Source organism: Sebastes fasciatus, chromosome 8 (assembly GCF_043250625.1).
Source record: "Sebastes fasciatus isolate fSebFas1 chromosome 8, fSebFas1.pri, whole genome shotgun sequence".
NCBI classification, from domain to species: domain Eukaryota; kingdom Metazoa; phylum Chordata; class Actinopteri; order Perciformes; family Sebastidae; genus Sebastes; species Sebastes fasciatus.
In genome coordinates, this window is record NC_133802.1 from 19,202,777 (window position 1) to 19,229,581 (window position 26,805).

The 26,805-nt window shown below is 40.2% G+C and overlaps 1 protein-coding gene across 2 annotated transcripts in view; it reads left to right on the forward strand.

The window, feature by feature from the left end:
• The window catches only part of opn7b (opsin 7, group member b), a 119,695-nt gene that overhangs the window by 83,830 nt on the left and 9,060 nt on the right, over positions 1–26,805 (forward strand). For both annotated transcript variants that reach the window (XM_074644106.1, XM_074644104.1), the window contains exons 2-4: positions 11,600–11,687; positions 11,790–11,952; positions 13,479–13,606. In XM_074644106.1, the coding sequence (XP_074500207.1) occupies positions 11,600–11,687; positions 11,790–11,952; positions 13,479–13,606 (379 nt within the window). The remainder of the gene's footprint in view (positions 1–11,599; positions 11,688–11,789; positions 11,953–13,478; positions 13,607–26,805) is intronic.

Consider the following 26,805-nt stretch of genomic DNA (forward strand, 5'->3'; position numbering starts at 1 on the left):
GCACCCAGCTCTGAGTAAATAGAGGAACTTCACACATTGGAGTGTATGTGAGTGTGCTTGTGTTTATACTCCACATTTCTCAGCTAGCTGACTAGAATTTTGCTGTCATGTTTTTTGCAGTTGAGGCTTGTGAGCCAGGATTTTGTCTTTTCTATCTTTTCCATCATTGGCGAGGATGAACATGTCTTTGTTGTCTGGGTCTCTTTCTGCCATTTTTCGTCATGGGTCAAAAAAATAAGTGACTGTTGATATGAAAAAAGTGTTGTTTTTTTATTTCTAAACCAACCTGAAGACAACATCTTCATGTAACCTACACTGGTTTCAGATGACATATTTAAATGTGACCTAGAACTCATACTCTACATTTATGATTTATGACTGTGTGAAGATATGAGCAAACGCTTATTCCACAGATGGGTGCATTAACATGGATTTAAGGGGTTTTCTCTCCGCTTCATTCCAAGTTATAATAGAAACGATTATTTATTGTTCCTTCTGACTGCACTCAGTCATTTGTTATTCATCTGGTAACATTATACTGTGTACTTACTGCATACTGGAGAAAGTGCTTCTGAAGAATAACAGTTACTTGTGAAAGGGAAAATAATGATCAATTATGGGTTTAGTTTGAGGAGGATTTATGTTAATAATAATAATAATAATACTTCTGACAGAGAAGCATAAACACAGGCTACAACCCAGAAACAAGAAATAGCCAAAACAAACTGCACACAAAACTCCTCTGTATCTAAACTCAGATCAGCTTTGTAGTTGGTTGTGGAGGAAGATGTTTGTTTTAATGGTTGGTTGATCAAGTAAGATACACACAGTAGTTTACATAGATATAGTATCTTCACATTCTTAGTGCCGTAGCAAAATGTTCATACTAAACAACTTTCAACATATTTTATTTTCTACCTACAATATCTGCTCCTGTAAACTAAAGCGTGATTCACTCCTGTTACTGTAACTACTAACAGCGTTCATTTACCAGAGCTTTATGATAGGAAATGTGATGATTTATAATGAATTTCATATGATGCGTGCGTACAATTAAATACGTTAAGCCACTTTAGAAACAACTCACTGCATATAAGTTTGCTTAATTTTAGGACAATATTGGTGTTGTTCATTAACAGTAAGCTCATAATGTAAATGTGATTTGTTTAAAGGTGCTCTATACGATAGGGCTGTCGCAGTGAAGGAATTTCCCCTGCGGTCATAATGATTGGCTTAAAGAAATCTTTTGGCATCATTGCGCAAAAGTTCAATAATAACATTTCTGTATATTGTAATTCAAGTGTTCTGAGAAAAAAGACTTCGGCACCTCCTCTTGGCTCTGTTTTCAGGCTTTAAAAAATCTAGCACGACAGGAGACTTTGACTAATCCTGTCCTCTCAATCACTTTGCATTCACAAGGGTGTACAATGATAAGTGTGTGCAGCGGGGATGTTTTCAGTTTCACTGAATTTTGACATTGTCCCTTTGTCCCATTCGTCTTATGAGTAATCTCCGTCATTCTGCTTCCAATCCCGTCTTTCTGACAGTTTCAGTTATAGGATTTCCCCCATCCTTCACTTGTCCTTACTGATTCGTTCCGGCTTACCATTCTTTTACAACAGTCTCTGTCTCCTTCGCTCTCCTCAACAATTTTGCCCTCTCTTTCTGTTTGTACTGTACGTGTGTGTCTTTATACAGTATGTCTCTGTGTGTGTGTAGACTGTAAGTTCCAGCTGTATGACAGCAAGGCTGAAGTTGTCACAGACGTCCTCTACAATGATTAGCCCCAATTCCACCATTCAGCTACAGGCTGACAGTCACTTTATGACTTTCCATCACTCTGAATCGTTCTCCCCCCTCTCAGACTGATGGGGGTGAGCAAGGGTTCCTCCCTCGTCTGCCTCTCTCTTGACTTCATCCTCTCAGAAAGACTGTTAATCCAGTCTTGCCCCTTGTACCACTGACACTGCGGAGAGGAGAGTATACAGTAGAAGGGAAAGTGGGCAAAACGTAAATAACTAGACTAGCAGGCAGACACCGTATCATCTGAAGGTGCAGTATAAATCTGTCGGCAATCCCTAGTCTCTCCCCAATGTATATTTTTCAGGAATTAAAGGGGAACTCCACTGAATTTATACATCAAAGTATGTTGCAGATGTTGGAGAGTACTACTGAATGTGAAAAAAGTTTTTGTGCCTGTTTGTGGCTTTGTAGCGGCTCGAGACTACATTATCCACTACTAGAACAACACACCCGAATCTCTAAACAAACTGTTGGTGGGCGAGTTGCATTCTGGGTAATGTAGGCTACCTGTTTTGACAAGGAAGAATAAACAAAGACAAATTGTCTTGTTTTGATGTACTGATTTTGATCCTTTTAACTGAAAGACATCATGAATCTGACAATGTTATAGGAGCTCACTGCTAAATCGGTGCAGTGCTCTTAAGAACAGTCTTGTTTTCACCATGCAATTTTAAGTCACTGCAATTGATTTAAAATGGTTTCATAAGCCAGGTAATGTGTATGGGGAAACAAACAGAGTGTAAAATACGCTGGATTTATCTCATATTTCAAGTTAAAAACTGCGGCACGAAGGGAAAACAGATGTAATAACAAGAAAGATGTCTCCGTATGGACAACCCGTTCTCATTCCCAGGGCGTCAAATACTAAGGCTTTGTCACGGCGGTCTGCGTTTGATGCCGCCACCCTTTAGTACCAGTATGAAATGCATCAGGTGTTTCATTAACTACAGTGTAAACCCATCCACGGCAACAGTAAACATTCCGAGAAAGTGCGCCAGGAGTGTGATGACGTAGTTTAAACAGCGAAAAAACACACATAGGGCGGGCAGGAGGGGAGGTGGATGGGTACAACAAACACAAGGCTTTCATCCAGGAGATCACTGTTCGTGTCTCGTGCGGCAAATTCCACTTTCACGTTACAATCAGCTGTTCATTCGTGTCCCGTGCTCACAACGTTCAGTTTCATTTTCCCTTTACAAACGTAGTAGTTTTAAGCCCAACCATGTAGTTTTTTCCTGGTTTTGTTGCCTAAGCCTAAAGTGACGCCAAAGGGCATGACTAAGCGGCAGTATGTAACGAGTTGGGATGAGATGAACGTGTTGGTATGGAATACAACCCCCATCAGTAATCAGTAAAAGACATAAAGATGCTATTGTAGATCCAGGAAACTTACAGCAACATCTGCATGAAGATATATTTCCACATATTTGTATCCAAAGACACATTAGATAGGCATTGGCTGATCAGTGTTGTAGGTTAGTGGTTTTAGCATTTGTAAAAGTTTAGAAAAGATTTGCTGGTAGTCGAACCGTGATGTGAAGTCTGAATAAAAATGTTTAGTCATTTAGGCATATAAAACCTCTGAGGGAAAATGAGCTTGGATTCATACTACACTCCATTTGCTCCGAACTGCATACAAAGTGAAGTTTAAAAGTGCACTACCAAGAACTCATTTCCTCCATCATTTATCAAAAAAACTATTACATTCTCGATCGCTGTATCTTCGGGAATTAGAATTTTACGTTCAGCAACAGACATGAAAAAAAAGTGAAAGTAATATTTTATTTTCATTTTAAAATAGATGAAATATCCCTGTGGAGCTACTGAGATACTGAAAGGGCAACAAACTTGTGTGAAGTTAAGTGAGAGGAGAAAAAGAAACAGAATACTCAAGCATCCCATGGTTTATCATGGGAAATGTGAGATTGCACGCCAACAAGTTGGATGAACTTGGAGCCTACACTAAACTTTGGGAGCATTGGAAGGGCTGCATATTTCTGCTTTATGATGAAATTGCTTTTCAGGAATATACCAGAAGTCCACATGGAAAAAAATCAGCTTTTCTGTATTCATAAGAGCAGTAAGAAGGCAAACACAGGAGGTATTTACACTAATGTGAAGACTAATGGTTTTGTAAGAGAGGGGCTGGCTCTAAGTACAAGGCTGTATTTTCCTGGCTTGACATTTATGGGGAACTTGTAATTCAATTTAATTGTTGTAAGAGTGATTATTGTGTCACATAAGCCATCAGGAGGACTTGCTGATGACTGTTTTTTCAGTTAATGGAGATCCATTAAAAAAAAACAAAAAAACATAATGATAATGTGACATTTTGGTGGCTGTTTATATGATGTCAGCCATGGTCCGACCACTGGTGGAAAGCAACTAAATACATTAACTCAAGTACTGTACTTAAGTACAATCAAATGAAGTACTTGTATTTTACAAAAGTATTTATTATTAATTTATCTTTCGGAGGTTGTAGTGGGCTCAGTTTTAAAGCTAGAGTGACGATACTGGCATCATATTAAACTAAAAAAACCTAAGGAACCCATTGGTACCAACCATGTCATACTAGCTTGTCGCAAATAACGCTCCAAACTTACGTTAAATTTTGGTGAGGAAAAACTGTCATGGCTGTTTTCAAAGGGGTCCCTTGACCTCTGACCTCAAGATATGTGAATGAAAATGGGTTCTGTGGGTACCCACAAGTTTACAGACATACATGCCCACTTTATGATAATCACATGCAGTTTGGGGCAAATCATAGTCAAGTCAGCACACTGACACACTGACAGCTATTGTTGCCTGTTGCGCTGCAGTTTGCCATGTTATGATTTGAGGCCATTTTCTATGCTAAATGCAGTACCTGTGAGGGTTTCTGGACAATATTTGTCATTGTTTTGTGTTATTTATTGATTTCCAATAATAAATATATACATACATTTGCATAAAGCGAGCATATTTGCTGAGTAGTTTGAGTATTAAATACTTGACAAATCTCTGTCGCCCCAGGTCCGGTGCTTGGTCCTGAGTGGTGGAGACAGGAGGTTTTGCATCAGAGGAGCGGAGGGAGTGGGAAGGAGTGTGATGGTGGAGCAGGTCGGTGAGGTAGGAGGGGGCCTGGTTTTGGAAGGCTTTGTGAGTGAGGAGAAGGACTTTGAACTGGATCTGTTGTCGGACAGGGAGCCAGTGGGAATGGGTGAGCAGAGGGACAGCAGAGCTCAGGATGTACTGGAGTTTATTCAGGACTTTGGATGATGTGCTGTAAAGCAGCGGTCCCCAACCCCCGGGCCGCGGACCGGTACCGGTCCGTGGGTCATTTGGTACCGGGCCGCACAGAAAGAATAAATAACTTACATTATTTCCGTTTTATTTATTATCTGAATCTGAATGATGTTTTATTTTGAAAAATGACCGGATTCTCTCCGTTACATCGTAGTGATACGTTAACGCTAAAATTTAACCCACAAGCTAGCAAAATGAGTAAAAAACAGACGTCTTTGGAGAGTTTCTTTGGGAAGGGGAAAAGGCCCAGTGAAGAGACAGAAGAAGGGCCAACGACTTCCAAGAAAAAGAAAGCTGCATTTAACAGACAATACCAGGAGTCCTACTTAAAATATGGATTTATCGCGACAGGTGACTCCCACGCACCAAGCCCGCTCTGCATACTATGCGGCGACCGGCTCTCTAATGAGGCAATGAAGCCTTCAAAACTGCTTCGCCACTTGGAGACCAAGCACCCTGCATTAAAAGACAAGCCTTTGGAGTATTTTGAAAGAAAAAAGCGGGAACAAGAAGGACAGAAGCAATTACTGAGGGCCACCACATCAACAAATGCGAGTGCACTGAGAGCATCATACTTGGTGGCTAACCGTATTGCTAAGGCTAAGAAGCCATTCACTATTGGTGAAGAATTGATTCTGCCCGCCACTAAAGACATTTGCCGTGAACTTCTAGGAGAGGCTGCGGTTAAAAAGATAGCACAGGTGCCTCTGTCGGCTAGCACCGTCACTCGGCGCATTGAGGAAATAGCAGAAGACATTGAGACACAATTGTTGGAGAGGATTAATACATCACCGTGGTACTCACTCCAGGTTGACGAGTCTACAGATGTTGACAACAAGGCAATACTACTTGTTTATGTGCGATATCTTTATCAGGAGGATGTGCATGAGGATATGTTATGTGCACTATCGTTGCTAACCAAAACCACAGCCACAGAACTATTCAAGTCGCTGGATGATTATATGTCAGGGAAACTGAAATGGTCCTTTTGTGTCGGCATATGCACAGACGGAGCTGCTGCCATGACCGGACGGCTGTCTGGTTTAACTGCTCGGATTAAGGAGGTTGCACCTGAATGTGAATCTACGCATTGTGTCATTCACAGGGAAATGCTGGCTAGCCGAAAAATGCCACCAGAACTTTCCAGCGTATTGAATGATGTTGTTAAAGTTATTAACCACATCAAAGCACACGCCCTTAACTCGCGCCTGTTTGAGCAGCTTTGTGATGAGATGGACGCGGAGCACAGACGCCTTCTCTTATACACAGAAATAAGATGGTTATCCCGAGGGAAATCGCTGGCCAGAGTGTTTGAGTTACGAGAGCCGCTGCAGAGATTTCTGTCAGAAAAGAAGTCACCGCTGGCAGCACATTTCAGTGACGAGGAATGGGTCGCAAAACTGGCTTACTTGTGCGACATATTCAACCTGCTCAATGAGCTCAATCTGTCACTTCAGGGGAAAATGACAACAGTCTTCAAGCTGGCAGATAAAGTAGCTGCATTTAAAGCCAAACTGGATTTGTGGGGACGGCGCGTGAACAGAGGCATATTGGACATGTTTCAAACATTAGCGGGGATTTTGGGTGAGACTGAGCCCGAGCCTTCATTCTCCCAGCTGGTGCACGATCACCTGTCTTTGCTTTTAAAAGAGTTCGAGCGCTACTTCCCAACCACAAAAGACCCACGAACTGCCAAGGAATGGATCCGCGACCCATTTGTCAACAAACCAGGAGAATCCAGCATGTCTGTGCAAGAAGAAGATCAGCTGCTGGAGATCGCAAATGACGGCGGCCTTAAAAGTGTGTTCGAGACAACAACTCTGCCGGTGTTCTGGATTAAAGTCTCGGCAGAATACCCTGAGATCGCCACAACAGCACTGAAAACCCTGTTGCCATTTCCGACATCCTATCTGTGTGAAGCGGGGTTTTCTGCAGTGACAGCAACCAAAACTAAATTACGGAGTAGACTGGACATAAGCAACACACTTCGGGTGTCACTGTCTCCTATTACCCCTAGATGGGACCGTCTCGTTGCAGAGAAACAAGCTCAGGGCTCACATTGATTTAGCGTTATGGTGAGTTAATTTTTTCATGCACTTTATATTCGTTTTTGTGGTGTATCTGTATCTTATTTTTGTAGGCATGTTTAAACGTTACCATAGCGACCAGAGAGCGTTAGGGGGCAGAGAGGATGATACTCATGTTATGTTGTTGGCGCGATGTTAAGAGGACGCTGCTAATAAAGTTGCATATGAGTACACAGTGCATTCACGTTTATTATTATATTTACAATATACCACTGTTTTTATGCCGGTCGTATCATTTTATTTTGTTGTATTTATCCGCCACACCTTGAAGGCCTGTCCGTGAAAATATTGTCTGACGTTAAACCGGTCCTTGGCGCTAAAAAGGTTGGGGACCGCTGCTGTAAAGGATACCGTTGCAGTAGTCGATTCTGAATGTAATGAGGGCATTGATCAAAGTTTTGGCAGCAGAGAAGGAGAGTGGTGGGCGGAGATGAGCTATGTTTTTTAGGTGGACAAAGGCAGTCTCGGTGATGTGATTGATGTGGTGTTCGCAGGAGAGGTTGCAGATGTGAGGGGAGGGAGACAGAGCAGAGTTATCGATTTGTGACCCAGCAGCCATGTTGAGATCTTTTGAGGAAATACCAAGCACCGCCCACCAGCCGGAGCAAACTTTCTCATTTCACAGCTAAACAGTACCCTACAAGATGTTTCTGAAAACATTTGAGGCGAGAAATAGGCATTACAGTAACAGAATATTTATTCATATTTGATCAGCTCTGCCTAGTTTGACCATTTGATTGGAGATCGCGAGTGATTGACAGCTGCCTCCGTTGAATGAACAGCCAATAAGAACGCTCTCTCTCTCTCTGAAATGAGCTGGGATTGACCAAAGTCTCCCGTCACGGGATAGATTTTTTAAAGCCTGAAAACAGAGCCATGAGGAGGTGCAGAAGTCTAATTATCTCTCATAACACTTGAATTACAATTACTGAAACGTTATTATGGATTTTTTGCCCAAAAACATTCTGCCTACTGCAGGTTTAAGCAAATGGTGTGACAACCTCTTCCATTACTGGGTCCCACCAGTGAACAACATCATTAACTCCCAGCACCCTCACAATAATTGCAGAGGACTTCACTAATGTGTCATTCTCTTGATCTAAATTAACTTTACTTATAGGAGATGCAGTTTAGGGAGAAGTACTTTATATGCTGTATACACACATATTGCCTGTATTCATTACTTCTGTATAACTTTTCAGTTCTCTTGGTACATGTGTATTGACTAACCCTGCACATTGTGAGCCTTTAATTTGATTTAGTGGTACTTGGGTGTATTCTTATTATTCTTATTATTCTTGCATAATATATCCTCATTCTTCATAATATTGTCACTTTCATCACTACTTGTACTTAAACACAGTACATTAATTCATTTCTTATGTATACATTTTCAATTATTTCATGTAGTTTTAAAATACTCTGGTACACTTGTGTATTGACTAACCCTGAACACTGAGTATTTAATTTAATTTAGTGTTACTCCGGTGTATTCTTGTTATTCTTGCATAAGATGTCTGCATTCTTCATAAAATTTACGTCACCATTTGTTCTTGTACAGTGTATAGAACATGTGTATCCTTCATGCATTTGTGTACACATCTGTTGATGTGACGTCTTAAGCTCCCCTCAGGGTTTCATAAAGTGTCGTCATGTCCCACCCGTTCTCTCCTCTGTCTCCAGACCTCAACCCCACTGAACATCTGTGGGAACAGAAAAGAGAAAAGGCTAAATTTATCGTAACATCACAAGATAAGACTCTCTCTGGGACACCTTCAGACTCCATTGTAACAGATTAATATAGTACATATGAAACCCCCCAACCTGTAAACACACACATGCTTACACAAGTGCTTGTTCTGTACTGTACACACATATGCAAATACAAGCAAGTGGTTTCATTTGCACACAAATCTGTGCAGGATTGAATCTGCTTACGAGGTGCGCTCCATGCACAGAGGCCAAAACAAATTCTCATAGAAAGTCCACGTAGAAAAACATTAAAATAATTCCCTCACCTCTGGTTCTCTTTGAAGATAATCTCCTGAGTTTATGGTAATAGGGATTTATCCACAAGCAGCTCCACTCTTAACCCCAGGTGATTTAACGTGTCTCTTCCCTTTGTTGGCTCGCTTTAATGCGTAAGTAAAGGTGAAGTCATTGAACAAATAGAAAGGCTATGAATACATTTTCCTGTTATCTCCACCCATAATATCCTTTAAAAAAGATTGCCTCAGCGACTTGCTTCGGCCACAATGAATACCGTGTTGGCAGCAGGCCATGCTTTGTATGCAAATGACTGGTTTTGAAGTGAAGGGATGGTATTGAATTTGTACATGGAGGCAGCCTTTGCTCTTTGAGGATACTGTGTGTAGCTTCCAAATTATAAAGATAGAAGAGGTGGAGACATTTTAAATATCCTTCATGGTTTGTCACCACTTACAGAAAAACTGGTGAAGGAACTAACAAGTGACAGAGGGAGGGCTGTGATGTGATGCGGGTTATTGTGCATTTTCTCAAGTTTTAACTGGTAGTAAGAGATATACATCGTTGTTGGAGTAAACCGCAGAACCATGAATAGAGATGCAATAGCACACACAGCCAATGTGTGCTCTGTCATTTTTCTTTTTGTGCCCCCCATCCAGACCGCATGCACGTCTCACACAACAGATCAGCTCATTTTAATCTGTGCAGCTGTCTGCAGCGGCTCCATGCAGGCTCCCAGCAGACGCATTTATTTACGCTTCACGTTGATTTTTTCCGTCAATATGCGCTAGGGCTGCACGATTATAGCCCAAACGATAATCACGATTCTTTTTTATCAATACTGAGATCACAATTATTTACCAAGATTAATTGTTGAAATATTTTTATTGCAATTTCATATTTGGTCCGAAACAGAGCGCTGCTTTTACTTCCATGTTGTGCTACATTCCAACTGTCAAAAACTCTAAATGTTATCCTTTTATTTTGTTATTGTCATCTTTAGTGGATATTTGCATATAAAACACACAATTCAAATGATTAAGAAATAAATGATTGTATTTTTATTTAAATATTTGCTTTGATTAAAACAAATCCTGGCATTAGTTGTTCTAATTATATATTATAAGCTGCTTAGCGCTAGTGTTAGGAAGTTAATCAGACCATATTTCTCTCTCTATTATCTATTTTATATTGCTGTGAAAACATCTCCTTCAAACATCTGGATTTATTCAAGTTTCTTGCCAAGATTACTTTTGGACGCATCATAATAGCATTATAATTTACCATAGCTCAATACTCATATTTACAGAGTAGAGCTCCGTAAATATGAGTAACTCAATGGCACCTCCTTCAACGTTACCTCTTTAGCTCCGTGCTGTCGGCAGAAGAGCAGGTCACTGTGATTACTCTAAGCAGCATGCATGGGAATGAATTACAATATAATTAGTGTCTGAATAAGTTGGTTGTTCCTCCACGGCTTATTTTGGACTTGCAGCTGTGACAAATTTCAGCTGTATGTCTTCTTCACTCACACGGAACACCACCAATGTGTTGTGTGTGTGTGTGTGTGTTTGTAAGTGTGTTTGGATATGAGACTGCTGAAAACCATCCGGCTTCAATTGGCTGCTGAATGACGTTGGATCTCTCCCTCTTAGTTTAGGAAGTGTTTGATTTATGCAGCAGAGTTTTCTATGAGCAATCATGTTCATTTAATTGTTGGAAACCAAAATCGTGATCACGATTAATATTTGATTAATTGTGCAGCCCTGATACACGCATAAATGCGAGGTTGATCCCCAATAAAAAGCACACACACACACACTACACACAGCTATTCAGCCACGATCATATGCATCCGTGTTGATGGGAAAAAAGATCAGTGATACTACTGGATTTACCTAGCGGAAACAAGATTCTGTTGATGATCAACTGTATTCCCTACAGGCCAGTTAAGAGGAATGAGAAGACAGCAGTCAATGATGGTATAAAATAGTCAATAAAATAGTTTTTTTCAGAAATTGTGAATCTCCACAACCACGAGACGTCCTTGAGCATACGATCATAAATGTGCACAAAAATATTGGGCTGATGGGTCCTCAGCCTGATGGACAGGGTGCAGTAGTATGCTAGATTAGCTGAGGACAGACACACACACACACACATACGACCAAACACATGATCCACTCCACTCTTATGCTTGGCGGAAGATGATGAAGCTAAACTGTGTTCATTATTGCAACTTGGATTTGGGGCATTGTAACAGTAGCATGTGGTCTGAGTCTGCGTCACGTTGTGATCTGTCCTGTCTGAGGTATCGGTGTAAATAGAGAAAGTTCTTTTGCTTGTTTTTTAAAATGTCCTGAAGTCGAAAACATAAGATTAATGATTTTTCTCTCCCTGTCTTTTCCATCTGTTTGTGTTGATGTTTGGTGAAGATGGGAAATGCCTCCGAAACATTTCTGCTCGTGTCCAGAATATCAAAAGACAATGACTTCCTCATGGGAACTATCTACATTATTTTTGGTAAGTGATGTGGTTTTTTTCCACCAGATTTAAAGACTTTATATGTGTGAATGTGTGTTCAAATCCAACAGCCCTACTATATCCCACCACTCTGTCTCCTAGGTGTGCTGTCGGTGCTGGGAAATGGGATCCTGCTGTTCGTGGCCTATAGAAAGAAGTCCTCCCTGAAGCCGGCAGAGTTCTTTGTGGTTAACCTGGCCATCAGCGATCTGGGCATGACCATAAGCCTGTTCCCGCTGGCTATCCCCTCAGCTTTCACTCACATGTGAGTGGCCATTCAATTTCCACTACTCTTTCTCCTTTCATCTATCATGTCACTATGACATCTTCACAGTCAGAGTTTTCCTGAAGGACGAGTAAAGAAGGTAAAGAGACTAACAAGGAGTGAAAGGTAGGAAATGGTTAAAGAACCAGAGCTGTAGCTACCATCGAGGACACCGATGTCAAGTCCTCATTGCTTCTGGACAATTTGGGGGTTTTAACTTGAGGAGGAGTTTATATTACCATATACATTACAATGCAAATGGAAGGGTTTTTATAAGGCTGATAACATTAAGACTCAATATTCATCACTATGAGCGACCCCTTTACATGGTCACATTTCCATATAGTAATTTGATATATTGTTATTATAAAAAATATCGATTATAGCCGCTTTAAGCTTTACAAGCAGTGATTTTTGGACTTTTTTCCCCTGTGTTTTGCCTCTCAGGCTTCATAAAGCCAGCCCCACCTTGTAGGGCCGGGACGATACACCTATCTCACGATTCGATACTATCGCGATACTTGGGTGCAGAATCCATATGTATTATGATTTTCAAGTATTGCGATTCTACAAGTATTGCAATTCAATATTATGATTTATTGCAAATTTTATTTTTTAACACTAGACCATGGGAAAAAGTTGAATCATACACTTCTAGGGACTTTCAATTTGAAAAATAACTAAATTAATACATTCAAATGTTTGATTTGAATGTATTAATTTAGTTAGAGATGTCCTGGAGTCAAATATATTAGTCCTTGTCAGGCATTATTTATTAAATTTTTTCCCAGGAACCAAAAAATCAATGGTTGATGGATACAGAACGGATATGACGTCACGTTACTCAGACTACAGCAATAAAAGCGGTAACTTCGTTCTACCTCTGACTCAAATTAAGCAAATATATTGATTCCGGCATTTAAAAATCGATCTCAAAATCGTAAAACATTTTTTTTTAGATATATAGATTTTTTTTCCCACCCCTATCACCTTGTAGTTAAAGGTTTTTGAAACCATCTGCAGCCGTCCTCTCAGGGCTGAAAAAGTGCTCCCACCTCCTCTGTTACAGTAATAATGTTACATTTAATATTCTCCTAACGAGACACTATTGACTGAACATAAATGAAAGAAGACAGCAAAGGACAGTGCTCTTTGTAATACATATGCAAATACAACATTCTCTATTCAGATCTCTATCGGAAATCGGAATGAATAAAGAGGATGAAAAGAAATGAAATCTGAAAATTAAAAAAATAATAATAAATTCTGGTGGATAGTCCAAAATGTCTTTTGAAAGGTGGAGTTGACCTCAGTCCTGTAGAGGAGCATGATGTCTCCATCACATATTAAAAAACAATGCAATGCAAAAAAAGCATTAAAAATGGTTGTAAAATGTTGAAATACATGACACTGTCTCTTGTATGTCTCCTGCGTCATCCCGATCTACTGGGTGTAACTCACCAGAAGCATTTAGCAGAGAAATCAGTTAGTAACAAATGTTCTCTTCTGTTTCTCTCTCCATCCAGGTGGCTGTTTAATAAGACGACCTGTACCGTCTATGCCTTCTGTGGCGTTTTGTTCGGCCTCAGCAGTCTGACCAACCTCACGGTGCTCTCCTCCGTCTGCTGGCTCAAGGTCTGCTGCCCAAACTATGGTAAGACAACCACTCTTTATGCTTTAATTCATTATTCTATGTAAAAATCATTACAGTCAAATAATGTACTATTTTAAAGCGGATGAATGTACTAAAAGTCATTAATTAATTGATTAACTAGAATAATGGTTAAACCCATATTGATCAATAAAGAGATTTGATTCTGCCTCTCCCCTGAAGCCACAAAACCTTGAATCGGAAAAATGTATATACTGAGGCCAGCAACTCTTGTTACAAATTAAAAGTGACCATGCTGCAATAATGTTAATGTTTCAAGGGCCAGGCCTTAACCTTTTTAAACAGCAGCAAGGATATGTAAATAAGGAGATGTTTACAAGGCAGTTTAATGAGCTCCCTTTCCCATTTGAATGAATTCCCCTGCAGGCTCGTATATTTGAAAAACTCACAAACCATCCAATTATTGGAATTGCATGATTCCCTGGCTGCATCCATACTGTCAGTGTTTACTAATGAATTTCAATTTGTGTTGCTCATCATCAAGAGCAGAATAAAAAATGTTTTAATGATAGTAACGCATAGCCTCTGTAAAGGTTGTAAGGGCCTTATTTAAATAATCTATAGCACATGGCGCAAGTGCATTTAGGGCGTGTCCAACTCCACTTTTGCTAGTTTCGCATAATCTGGGCACAAAGTAAGGGGCAAAGGGGTTGTATTTACTCTAATCATAGCTGGGGGTGGCAGTTTATTTTTTGCATCATTGGGAAAAAAATTCCATAATAACTTTTCAGCATATTGTAAATCAAGTGGTTCCCCAGGGTAGGCAGTTTTCTGGAAGAGTAAAAAAAAGTGTCAATTTTGGAAATACAGCACTCATCCGGCAGCTCTCCTCTCTACCCTCTCGGTCCTAAGCCCCTCCCACCAGACGAGCACGGTCATATGCACGTACTTCGTACAGTAATCAGTACAAGTACTAGTCATTCATTTCAAACATCATCCCGATCATGATTGTGATCCCGATGCCATTATATAACAATTCTATGAGAATTACCCTGCTGTTTTCTTTGCAACCTTGCAGGCCTGTAAAGCCCTTTGAGAAAACAGCCACAATATAAGTGAAGTGTTTCAGAGATGGAGAGAAAGTGTTGCTAAAAGTCTGTCCTTCTGCTAACCGTAGCCTTCATGGCTGCTCTGCAGCAGTGAGCTCCATTCTCTTTATAAATCCACGGTGAGCTCATGCAGAAGGCTAAACTATTAAAGAGATGGAGAGAAAATTATGCTTTTCCCCGAGGTGTTGCAATAGCCTTGAGGCTAGCTGACAGCGCTGGTTGCAGCCATGAGCAGAAGGCTATTAGCTGACTATTAGCAACATTTCCATCTCTGAAATGCTTCGCAGATATTGTCAGACTCTCTTTTTGATGAGTCTGTCTTCCTTTTTTGTGTTGCATTGCAGTGTAGGCGGTTGTTGCCAATGCTGGAACAGCAACCTTTCCTGCAGGACTTTCTGCCGTTGAATCAGGCTTTCACTATTTGAAGGGACAGCCAATAGGCACATCCTCTCTCTGAAATGACCTGTGATTGGCCAAAGTGTTCCGTCACGGGCTAGATTTTCTAAAGCCTGAAAACAGGGTCAAGATGAGGTGCAGAAGTCTAGTTTTCTCTCAGAACACTTGAATTACATTATGCTGAAAGGTTACTATGGAATGCTGCCAAAAATATACTACCTACCCCCGCTTTAATCATAGGTGTGTTTTGGGCGTAACATGAATTAAACCAATGAGTGTCATCTCCCATTCTAGACAAGTGACTCAGGTTGTAACAACGTATGCTTCTACTAATGATAATGATAAGTTGGTAACATTTACTTTAAATACCCATATTTAGCAGTATTTAAACATTTAACAAATGGGTTATAACTATGAGCAGAAATGTGGCGGACCTTACTTTCTGCCACTTTGGATTCAGGATTTAATCCAATAAACAAACTATCAAAACGTAGGCTATGGACCGGAGTTCTGTGAATCTGCACTTGATTGCTCTTCCTCAACGACCGTATGTGTGTCTCAGTATACTGAAATTGAGTTATGAGATCTGAATGTGGAAGTATAGAGAGTTGAATTTTCAGTGAGGATCAAATACTGATTCAGAGCAACTGAATTAAATTTCATTACATTGAGTTTCAACTTTATTGGAATTCAGGTCCGAACTAATTATTCAAGTTAAACAATACAAATTATTTGGTTCAAATTCAGTTTTTTAATGAAACTATTAAAGTTGAGCAATTCAAATTCTAGTGATATATATTTCTGCTCATATATAACACACTATAATTTAGTTGTACACAGCTCTAAGGATATTTTAGGTTTTTTAATTAATCATTAATGTACATGTATTTGTATTGTATTTACTATATTGTTTATTATCCGTTAAAGGGACTATTTGTAAGATTCAGAAATGCTGCTTAACAGCGACACCTGTGGCCTTGAAATCAACGAAAGTCAGCGTCGAGCTCGCGCTTGCTCGCTCTACATATTCATGAACGAGCATCGCTCAAAACAGTGAGGCGAGAGACGTCAGCTAAAACCACAATATCACTCTATATTTCAGCTGCTTGGCAGTAATGTTAGCTGACCAGACGAAGGTCTCTTCATGAATCAATGCTGATCCTAGTGTTGGCTTTTCCTGCTCAGCGCAGGCTTCAGCAGCGGGGCTCCTCAACGAGTTACGTTATCGCCTCCTGACCGCAGCCGGCAGCCGAAGACACCGGCACCCGGTCGGTTACGAGACGATAACGTAACTCGTTGAGGAGCCCTGTCACTTCACAAGACACGGAAAACCTCTGTTGGTCTGGAGGAGCTGCAGCATTTATTTCTGCACAAACGTCCACTCTACATTCACCAAATATTCTCAGAGCTAAACTAACTCTTCTGCAGTGTGTAGTGAGCGCGCGTCCACGTCTAGAGGTGGAGCGAGACAGCGAGGACGCGCGCGCTGTCTGAGTGAAGGAGAGCAGGCAGCGGAGACGAGGCTCCGGCCACACGCGGACGCGCATATGCGGACGCGCATATGCGGACGCGCATATGCGGACGCGCATATGCGAACGCGCGTGTGTGCCGACCCGCTACATTTATACGCTTAAAAAGTTACAAACAGTCCCTTTAATACATCAGCCTATGCTCACAGGAGGAGTTAGAGTTGTTGACAAATACATACATATGCTTACAATGCTTGCATTATAGTGTGTTGTAAACCACTTATTCAATGTTTTCATACTGAGGCTATGAAAGTGGTGTAAGCAACCGAGCTGTGAATAGGGAGTTGGATGGAGTTGAGAGGGGACAGGTGAGAGGAGGAAGGTTAGAGGTGAGCGCTGTGAGTAGGTGAGAGGAGGGACAAGGGACCTGGAATGAGGGAGGTGAGAGCTGTGAGGGGTAAGTGAGTGGAGATAGCTGTAAGGAGGGTGGATTGAGCTGTAAGGAGGGAGCTGTGGGGAGGAAGTTTAGAGGAAAGAGGAGGGAGGTGAGAGGAGTGAGGATGGAGCAGGGATGAGGGAGCTGTGAGGACGGGTGGTGAAGCTGAGAGGAGGGAGCTGTAAGGAGTAAGGAGGGAGGTGAGAGGATGGAGCTGGGAGGGGGCAGGTAAGAGGAGGGAAGAGTGAGGTGAGAGGAGGGAAGTGAGAGGAATGAGGAGGGAGGTGAGAGGAGTGAGGTGACAGGAGTGAGGAGGGAGGTGAGAGGGGAGAGGTAAGAAGAGGGAGCTGGGCAGAGAGGAGGGTGGGTGGAGCTGTGAGGAGGAAATAGCAATGGAAATAACAAATATACATGCACCACTTAAAGAATGTACTGTCGAAAAGTGCAATAAACTTGGTTCAAAGTCAGAAAGACGAATCTGTCAATGAAGGAATCTAATGACTCGGATAAATGTAAATAAAAACAGAATATTATAAACACAGGATCAGTGAAATAAAAAGATGGGAAAAAACATAGTCAACGCTGAATGAAATTAGAAAAGTGCACTCAGTAGAGTGCTGATCTCCGCCACATGTGTCTGCAATGACCACTGCTGTATGATTAATTGAATGAATACAAACCACAATTGGCCCCATTTAAACTGCAACTGCTTGCATATGAGACGTGTTTTTCATTAGCACGTCTCAACAGATACACTCTCATTTTAACCTATGCAAGCAATGTACTGTTGACTGTTAAACACTTCCTCTGAACAGAAACTGTCAGTCCTGCTGCGTGTTTAGGTCCATTAGCTGTTAGCTCTGTTAGCCAAACACACTGTAGGACTCAGTCAATGATGGTATAACACTGTCAATATGATAGGTTAATCATTGCAACCATGAGAGGCCCTTGAGCATACAGTCATAAATGAGCACAAACTATATTAGGCTGATGGTCCAACAGTAGATTAGCCATGGACAGACGGACACAGAGATGCACACACACGTACACATGACCGAATACATAATCTCCTGATGGAGATAATAATAATGGGTAGGAAATCGAATACATCTATCTCATTCATACAATCTGAGGGGGCATTCATAACAAAACCTCATGACATTTCAAACTATTCTAACAACTTTTCTAAAATGTAAAGTTGATAAATTAAGAAATGTGACAATGTAGTGATGGTACACTATCAAATACATTGATATGGAATGGGATTCTGAAAGATAAGAAACGGTTATGAAATTACTCCTGTCACAAGCAGACTCTACTTCCCCTGGCATAGACAACCTAGATAGCAACATGCTTAAACTTGCTCTGTTACTACTCCAATATGCCATATTTTCAATCAATGCCCAGTGGGGTTCATTGCACTGCATGGAAGGAAGCCAAAATCATTCCACTTCAGAAAGACAAAGACAATATTTTAAATGGTCTCAAAACAGTCGCCATATAAGTATTTTACCATTAAATAAAGTAATTAAAAAATAATTGTTAATGGATTCCTTTTCCAACAACAATCTACTTTGCTTATTGGCAAGCTACAGTGTTATGGTTTCACTTTCAAAGCAATCTCATGGTTCAATCATTATGTCCCAAGGAGAAAACGAGATAGCACAAGAGTGTGTTCTTTAATGGCAGCTATTCAAACTGGGTTCCATGAGGCAGCTGTCGAGGGCCTTTGTTGTACTCCATCATCACCATTAGTGTTTGTTAAATGGTAAATGGACTTGCATTTATATAGCGCCTTTCTAGTATTCCGACCACTCAAAGCGCTTTACACTACATGTCACCCATTCATACACACACAGATTCATACACTGATAGCAGAGGCTAACCTGTCCATCAGGATCTAATCTAAATACTCATTTACACACCGATGGCATAGCCTTCGGGAGCAATTTGAGGTTAAGTGTCTTGCTCAAGGACACTTCGACATGTGGACTAGAGGAGCCGGGGATCGAACCACCGACCCCAGTGGCAGAAAAACTATGCAATTCTCAATTCAGCCAACATACTGTACAGAACTAATGTAAACAAAAACCTGTTTGACACAAAAGGCCCAATATATTTAAATCCCTAGAACTGCTTTTCCCCCATCGCTTTAAAAGGTATAATATGCAACAGTTGTCGGTTGGTGTTCGTAAACACACTGCATCCAAAGTTGGCTCCTCATCCTCAGCTCAACCAGCCGAGAGGGAGAGAGAGAGCAGCAATGGTCGAGTGAGCTATAGAGTGAACTGAGAGAGAGAGAGAGCGCCGTGAGAACAAAGCAGCGAATCAGAGAAATAAAACGTTATTTTTTTATTGTTTCACAGCTGTTACCTTCTAAAACACAAATAAACACACGACTGTCCTCTCTGCCTAGTGTGTGTGCCTCATCCGTCAAATACGCCCGCAAAGCATCTAAAGGGGGACTTGTGCCCGTTGATGTATAATGTTTTTGCCTTGGTATCAGAAGCCGAGGGGCGTGACAAAGCAGCAATATCTGACCACCTGAAGCGGCTGCACACCCTGCGCTCTGTTATTGGCTGGAGGTTACACCCCCACGATGCGGCCTAAAGGCTGTTGGCTGAAGTCCAGCAGCGTCCCGAGTAAAGCAAAACAATAAGAAAAGAGAAAATACAGGCAGAGCGCTGCAGGTTCTCTGCAGAAACAGACACCACCACACACTTTTACTGGGGCATAAATGATGATTGAGAGGGATTAATTTTGTATCAGTCTATACATTGTTTTTTTAGGAAATTGTTGCATATTATACCTTTAATAAGACAGCGTATTTCAATTTAGCTCACACAGTTATTTCTTACTGTAGCCCGTATTATTCATTTCCCTCCCGTAGGCTATTGTTTTCATTTTCATATAGGCTAATTCTTTAGAATAACGAATCACTCAGAGCTTTCATTGAAAGAATAGATGGTCGCCTATAGACCCCAATATATTGGTATTTTCAAATAGAACTAATTAAAACAGACACAGAAAACAATGAGAAGGAACAATTTGATTCACAAAGTCATGAGAAATTGGAATGATAGAATAAAGCAACTATGAGATATGAGAAAAAGTAAACCCCTGGGGTCTGCGGGGACACCAGTTGGTAGGATTAAGGTGAAGTGAGTCTGCACTCCTATATGCAACAAGGTTACTCAGTAGTGTTGTTGCCTTGCAGCAGGAAAGATGTTTGAAGGCAAGTCTGTGTGGCTTTACAAGTTTACAAGATTTACAAGTTAGAAAGCTTTGATAAAGTTCCCATAGAGAGCACAGAAGAAAATAAATAAATAATGAAATCCTCTTTTGTCACAGTTAACAACAAAGCTTAGTTATTGTAGGTGGAATATTAATCAGTTGTATTTGCTAATTAGCAGTAATAATGAGGCCTGGCAGCCAGCGCTGTGATATTGTCAAAGGCTCAGAGCAACACAAGACACCAAACACAACTCCAAAGAGGCCAAAGCGAATGTGTCCAAAATGCAAATGTAGTAGTTAAAAAAAACTGCACAATTATCCAGAGGAGCAGTCTCAGAAATCATAACAACACATGTCAAGCACAGACAAACAGCACCAGCAAAGAGGAACAGAGGTCACAAGTTGAAACTAACCAACAGGGATATGATAGACATAGGAAGTCATTATGTTATCTAGTTATGTTATCTGTAAACATTCATGCCCACCCTGTAGAGATGTTAATGTTTTGGTAGACTTCATGGTGATTAGTACTGTGCAAATGAATTCAGATGTTATTGAAGGCCATTATTGACAGTTAAGATTGCTTTTAGATTATGTAATGCTCTCTTTCATGCTGAGATTAGCTCTCTCGCTCTTTCCGCAAGTCTCACTCCCACAAATTTCCCAAACTGATGGCACTCTTGCCTCTTGAAACCATAGTAACAAAGTTTGTTGCTATGACATATTCATCCTAAGATCAGAGTGCTTTCTGCAGGTGAAATGCTGCTACTGCGTGACTCTAAAATACAGCTTTAATAGAAAGACTTATCTGAGAGAAGTTACATTCTGTAACATTTACATGTGACTTACTGGCAATTGTGATTTACAATATATTGATTAAGCAGGCAGAGGATTAGTGTTTATGATGCATACTGTACTTATGGCCACACTTTAAGTGTAGTGGGAGTCTGAGACACTTCAGTTTTCAGGTAGTTTCACTTAACATTAACTCCCCAGTCTGTCAATGCTTGTGCTTGTGAACTCCTTTCACTACACATTGGGATGACTGCAAACTGTTCAAGCGGCACATTGCTATTGAGCAAAATTAATCTTTTTGCCACTGAAGCCATTGAGGATTTATTCACGATTGGCTGTGTTTAAATGTCTTTAAGCAGCATAGACAGTTGACAATTTAAATACACTATTAGAAAATAAATTATTAAACCTCGGACTTCATGTATTAGCTATATACAGTTTTTGCATGAGGTTAATTCAATTTCAGTTGGGTTTTTTTCAATACTCATCAGTCACTCCTAATTTGCACATTAAACCATCATTAAATGTTTTATCTTTCTGTGAAAGATCATTTGTCACAGCACCACTTAGCCATCATTCATAAATTATAATCATTTTAGAAACATATGAAGTATGCAATACATTCAAATTGGTATCAGTTGCCAGAAACTGTATATAATTGAATTTCACTCCGAAACACTATCATCATTAACTCTCTCTACGTCCATATTCTGTGAATGGATGCACAGTACTACAGATTCTTCACTCCTGCAGTGCAGATTTCAGGGATGATCCCATTTATATGCTTAACACACTCACGCTCGCCCATACACACCTCGGGGGGTACACAGTACGGTGCCAATCTGACACATACTGTATCAATGGGATTTATAATGCCTGACATGCGAGGTAAAAATATGAACAAAGTATAATAAAATAATAGAAAAAGAGAACAGAAGATGGCACATTTTGAATAAATGAGCACAAATAGTAACAGTATGGAAGCATTTGGCGGACTAAATTAAAATGGAAATGTAATCTCACAATAGCATTTCATTTCCCACTTACATACAGTATGTATTAATTGGGTCAAAATTAAAATTCAGAATCAGCCTTATTAGCCAGGTATGTGCACAGATACCAGGAATTTTGCTCTCATTGTACACAGAAATAAAAATAGAGCTAAAAACAAGGACAACGAAGCTCACAATGTACGAGAGCGCAACACCGAAGCTGCCATCCGCATGCAATTTGCATTTTCATGGCATTCATGGGCATTCCATGACAATATTAAAATGAAAATGGAAAAGTAATTTGACATTTAATTTTCAAAGACTAACCCTGCTTTGTGGGTGACAATATTCAAATGTTAATTCAAATGGAAAAATGGAAAAAAGCATTGAAAACAATCGCAATTACATTTCAATGCTGTCAGGCTGTTTCCTAACTAAATGAAATGTCTTTTCAAATTCTAGCAACCCGTCAGTCATTCTCAGAAGGCGGGACTACGTACACTGGTTCTATCCACCAACCGGAATTAGCATTGTTTATCTGCCGTGGGGGAAATTGCATTATTGAATTTTTATTCAAATTAATGCACATATAAGTGGGAAATGAAAATGCTATTGTGAGATTACATTTCCATTTTCATTTAGTCCGCAAAATGCTTCCATAGTCAATCGATTAAAATAGTTAATCGCATGATTGTCCATAGTTAATCGTGATTAATCGCACATTTTCAAAATGTACCTTAAAGGGACAATTGTCAAGTATTTAATACTCTTATCAACATGGGAGTGGGCAAATTGATTTATGCAAATGTATGTATATATTTATTATTATAAATCAATTAACAACACAAAACAATGACAAATATTGTCCAGAAACCCTCACAGGTACTGCATTTAGTTACTGCAATCATAACATGGCAAACTCAAGCCCAACAGGCAACAACAGCTGTCAGTGTGTCAGTGTGCTGACTTGACTATGACTTGCCCCAAAACTGCATGTGATTATCATAAAGTGGGCATGTCTGTAAAGGGGAGACTCGTTGGTATCCATAGAACCCATTTTCATTCACATATCTTGAGGTCAGAGGTCAAGGGACCCCTTTGAAAGCTAGTATGACATGGTTGATACCAATGGATTCCTTAGGTTTTCTAGGTTTACATGATGCCAGTATCGTCACTCTAGCTTTAAAACTGAGCCCGCTACAACCTAAATATCGCAAGTTGCTTTTAATAAATTAGTGGCGTTAAAACTAATTTGTGTTAATACGTCATTATGGTGTCGACAGCCTTATCTCATAGTAACTCCAGCAAGTAGCAGAAGGCATAATAAATGCAATATTGGCAGCGTGGATGAGATATCAAACGCAACTGGAGTTTGATAAGATCTGATGCTTATGTGAAAATGTGTCAATTGAACTAATTCAGGCTTACATTCCACTTCACAGGGCTTAGTTAGAGCACCAGCCAGCAGCCTCCACATTGAATTAGAGGTTTATTCCAGACTCCAGTAGGTTCAACGATTGCTGCTAATAAGCACAATATAATTGAAGCCACGGTGGTGCTTTTAAAGAGCTCCTCATGTCTGTTTCCCAGAGGAACACAGTCTATAATGCAGAGCGTAAAACCCAAGAGACAACAAGCTTCACAAATAAAAGTGTTTGAAATGCAAATGAGTATAAGTAATTATGCCTTTATGAGACTTCCCGGCAAGGAACCTTGTAAAAATGTACTTAGCTTACGGACCCACCGTTAAAACACGCTGTCCTCTTGTTTCTAAACTAGCTTATAAACTCTAGCGAAAAACTAGGAGGAATTAACATTTGGTGTTTAACAGCAGAAGTTGAATAATATTTGTTAAATGTAAAACCTTGAACACATATGCAAAACTAGCCCAAAGTAAACAGTAAAAAGACTAAAAGCATAAATTCTCACTGCCTGCAGTGGGCATACATGTTAAAACTACAGCAGCTCCTGTATTACTTTCTGTAGAAAGGGAGATCAAAATGTCCACACCTTAAGGCCAAATTGCTGCTTACACTAATGTCTCTTTGTAAGTGGAGCTCATTGTCTAGTGAATACAGAGTCTGGCAATGGCCAAACAATTTCCCCTTGAGAAGAATCTGCCATCTGCCAAACGTGAACGAGTGGGTTCATGAGGAAGTTAACCAGTTCCACGAAGTGCTTTGCATAAAAGAAAAGAAACAAATGCTCTAGGAACTGTGTTTAACACCAAAAATATCAGAGGATTGGGTTACTGGGAGACGGAGAGTAAAAGCCTTTTAAAACATTTACGGGCTGCTGACACAAGGTTCAGTTTCCGCGTGTGGAGTTATTATGGGGAGGTTATCACATTAAATTCAACATGGGCAACTGTATCAGTTGTCAAACGACAACAAACTCTGGTTTAATTGGATTGAATATGTGTGAATTTTGTGACTCACTGAAATCAGAATTAGAAACGCTTTGAAATATGAAATAACCTCTACGCTGCTGTGAAAAGAGGAGAAATGTTAAAAAAAACTGACTATGTAAGAAGATATCCTACTGGGATTGTTATTTAGAGCTACACACATTTCTTCATAGAACTGATGAGACAGCAAACTATTTCTACAAAGATTTCTATTCCGACTTGATAAACTGCATTGCCTTTTTAAACAGTTCTCCCAGGATTTGCCCATCTGGTTGAGTCTGAATATTAGAACTACAAAGTGAGAAGAGAAAAACAAGATCTGTAGAGGCTAGAAATCATTAAATCTACCAGACTGACTTCCTTGATGATAAGCAGCCTTAAGTTTAAGTGCAGAGTCAGAGACAGGTGTGTCTGTACCACAGACTGAATATAAGACGTAGACGTAGTCACCCTGACATCATGCCGTTTTGAAGCCACGAGTTCAGCATTTTGGGGTCGTGGCTATGAGGTAAGACGCAAATTGTGAAGCTCGCGAGATGGTTAAGGTTAGGCATTGACCTCAAATGTTTAAGCTAAGGATAGGTCGTTAGGCAGCAAGTCTCGCAAGAGCTTTTTGCAAGTTTTGGCAATTTGTGGGTTATCTTCTAGACGCGAACACATTTTGGCCATCGCCATCTTGGTTTTTGGCCATCGCCATTTCGGCTTTTTGCACCAGAAGTGACACGAAAGTATGGAGCTAAGTACAACCAAACTCTGAATAAGAATTTTTTTTGGTGACCAAAAAAAATTATAATTAACTTTCATGAACTGAAAACACACTGTGAAAGGGTTAAAGTCGTAAAACGAAAACACAGACAACACCCAGACTGGACAACGCCGTGGTAGCAACCTGTCAATCACAAAGTAGCCACGCCCTAAAGCATACTCTGCTTTATGGTCTATTTGACTCTAAATGGGACCATAATTTACTAAATGAACATCATGCTGTATTGAAGAAGACTTTAAATTAGCGATTGAGACCATAAACTCATGTTTACAATGTTTACTGAGGTAATAAATCAAGTGAGAAGTAGGGTCATTTTCTCATAGACTTCTATACAAACGGACTTCGTTTTGCAACCAGAGGAGTCGCCCCCTGCTGGCTATTACAAAGAATGCAAGTTTAAGGCACTCCTGCATTGGCTCCTGCAGAGTGATTCTTCCTTCCGGTCTTTTATTCGTTTTATTGCCACGGCTGGAGTGCCTCACATGGGTATTGCTGTTCTTAATGAACCCCTGATGACAGACAAATCAACCTCCACTTGGTGATCAAACAGCAGCACATGGATCTGCTGCTTCCTATGAGATTTAATCTACAGCCACCGTAGACTGCTGATGAACTTTTCGAGCACTGGATCGAAGACAATCAAACAAAAGGCGGAGGATGGATGATTCAGACAGCCTCGTTTACAAAATAAGAGGGTCTAATCACAAAAGGGAGGCGAGGTATGAATAGCAGAGAATGAAGAGGGGCGCTTTACAGTAAAAGGACTGGCTTACAGTTAACTGGCAACAGAATCAATGTGGGCTGTCTGTCCTGATGTTAAGTGGTGTTGGCTGTCTCAATTGACCCATTTCACCATTTCAGGCACCATCGAGCTTAAATAGATCTCAATCATAGTCAAAGCCAACATCTCACAGTATATGAAGTGGTACATATAGCGAGCATGGTGGACTAAAGGGAAAAAGCTGGTATCAGCATTTCCACTTAATACTAATTCATGGACTAACTGGTTTCTCCTTGCACAATATAAACCAAAGTTATCATGATATAAGCTATTCAATACAGCCAGGAACACGTGCACTGTGAAAAAGAAAAGCTACAGTTTACAAGATGAATTTGAAAATCTCCAAATACATCTTCAAGGATGCACCAACACTGGATCGATATCTGGGCTAATATTGACCATATTACTGTAAACATTACAACTTTACAGTGATATTGACCATATTACTGTAAAGTTGTAATGTTTAACATTTCAGTCAATCAATCAAAAATAATTACGCTGGATTACATACATGCATCATTTCCTGTCAGTCTTGAATCCAGTGCAGGAATGGTGTACTCTGCCACTAACAATGAAAACTAATAAATAGAGAGGTAATTACTGGCTGTAAATACATCTAGGATTGCAAAACTCTGGGTATATTCAAGGTGGGAACTTTCCATGGAAATGAACAGGTATTATGGGGAATTTATTTAAATTAATGGGAGATAACGGGGGTTATTTGCTCAGGCTGTAATTACCATATCATATTCAGATAGAAACAAACATTTTACCGTATCATAAGCAGACATAATCCATTCATTTATCAAATACATACAGGTTGAAATGTGCCATGTGGTGAGTTAGCTAGCTATTA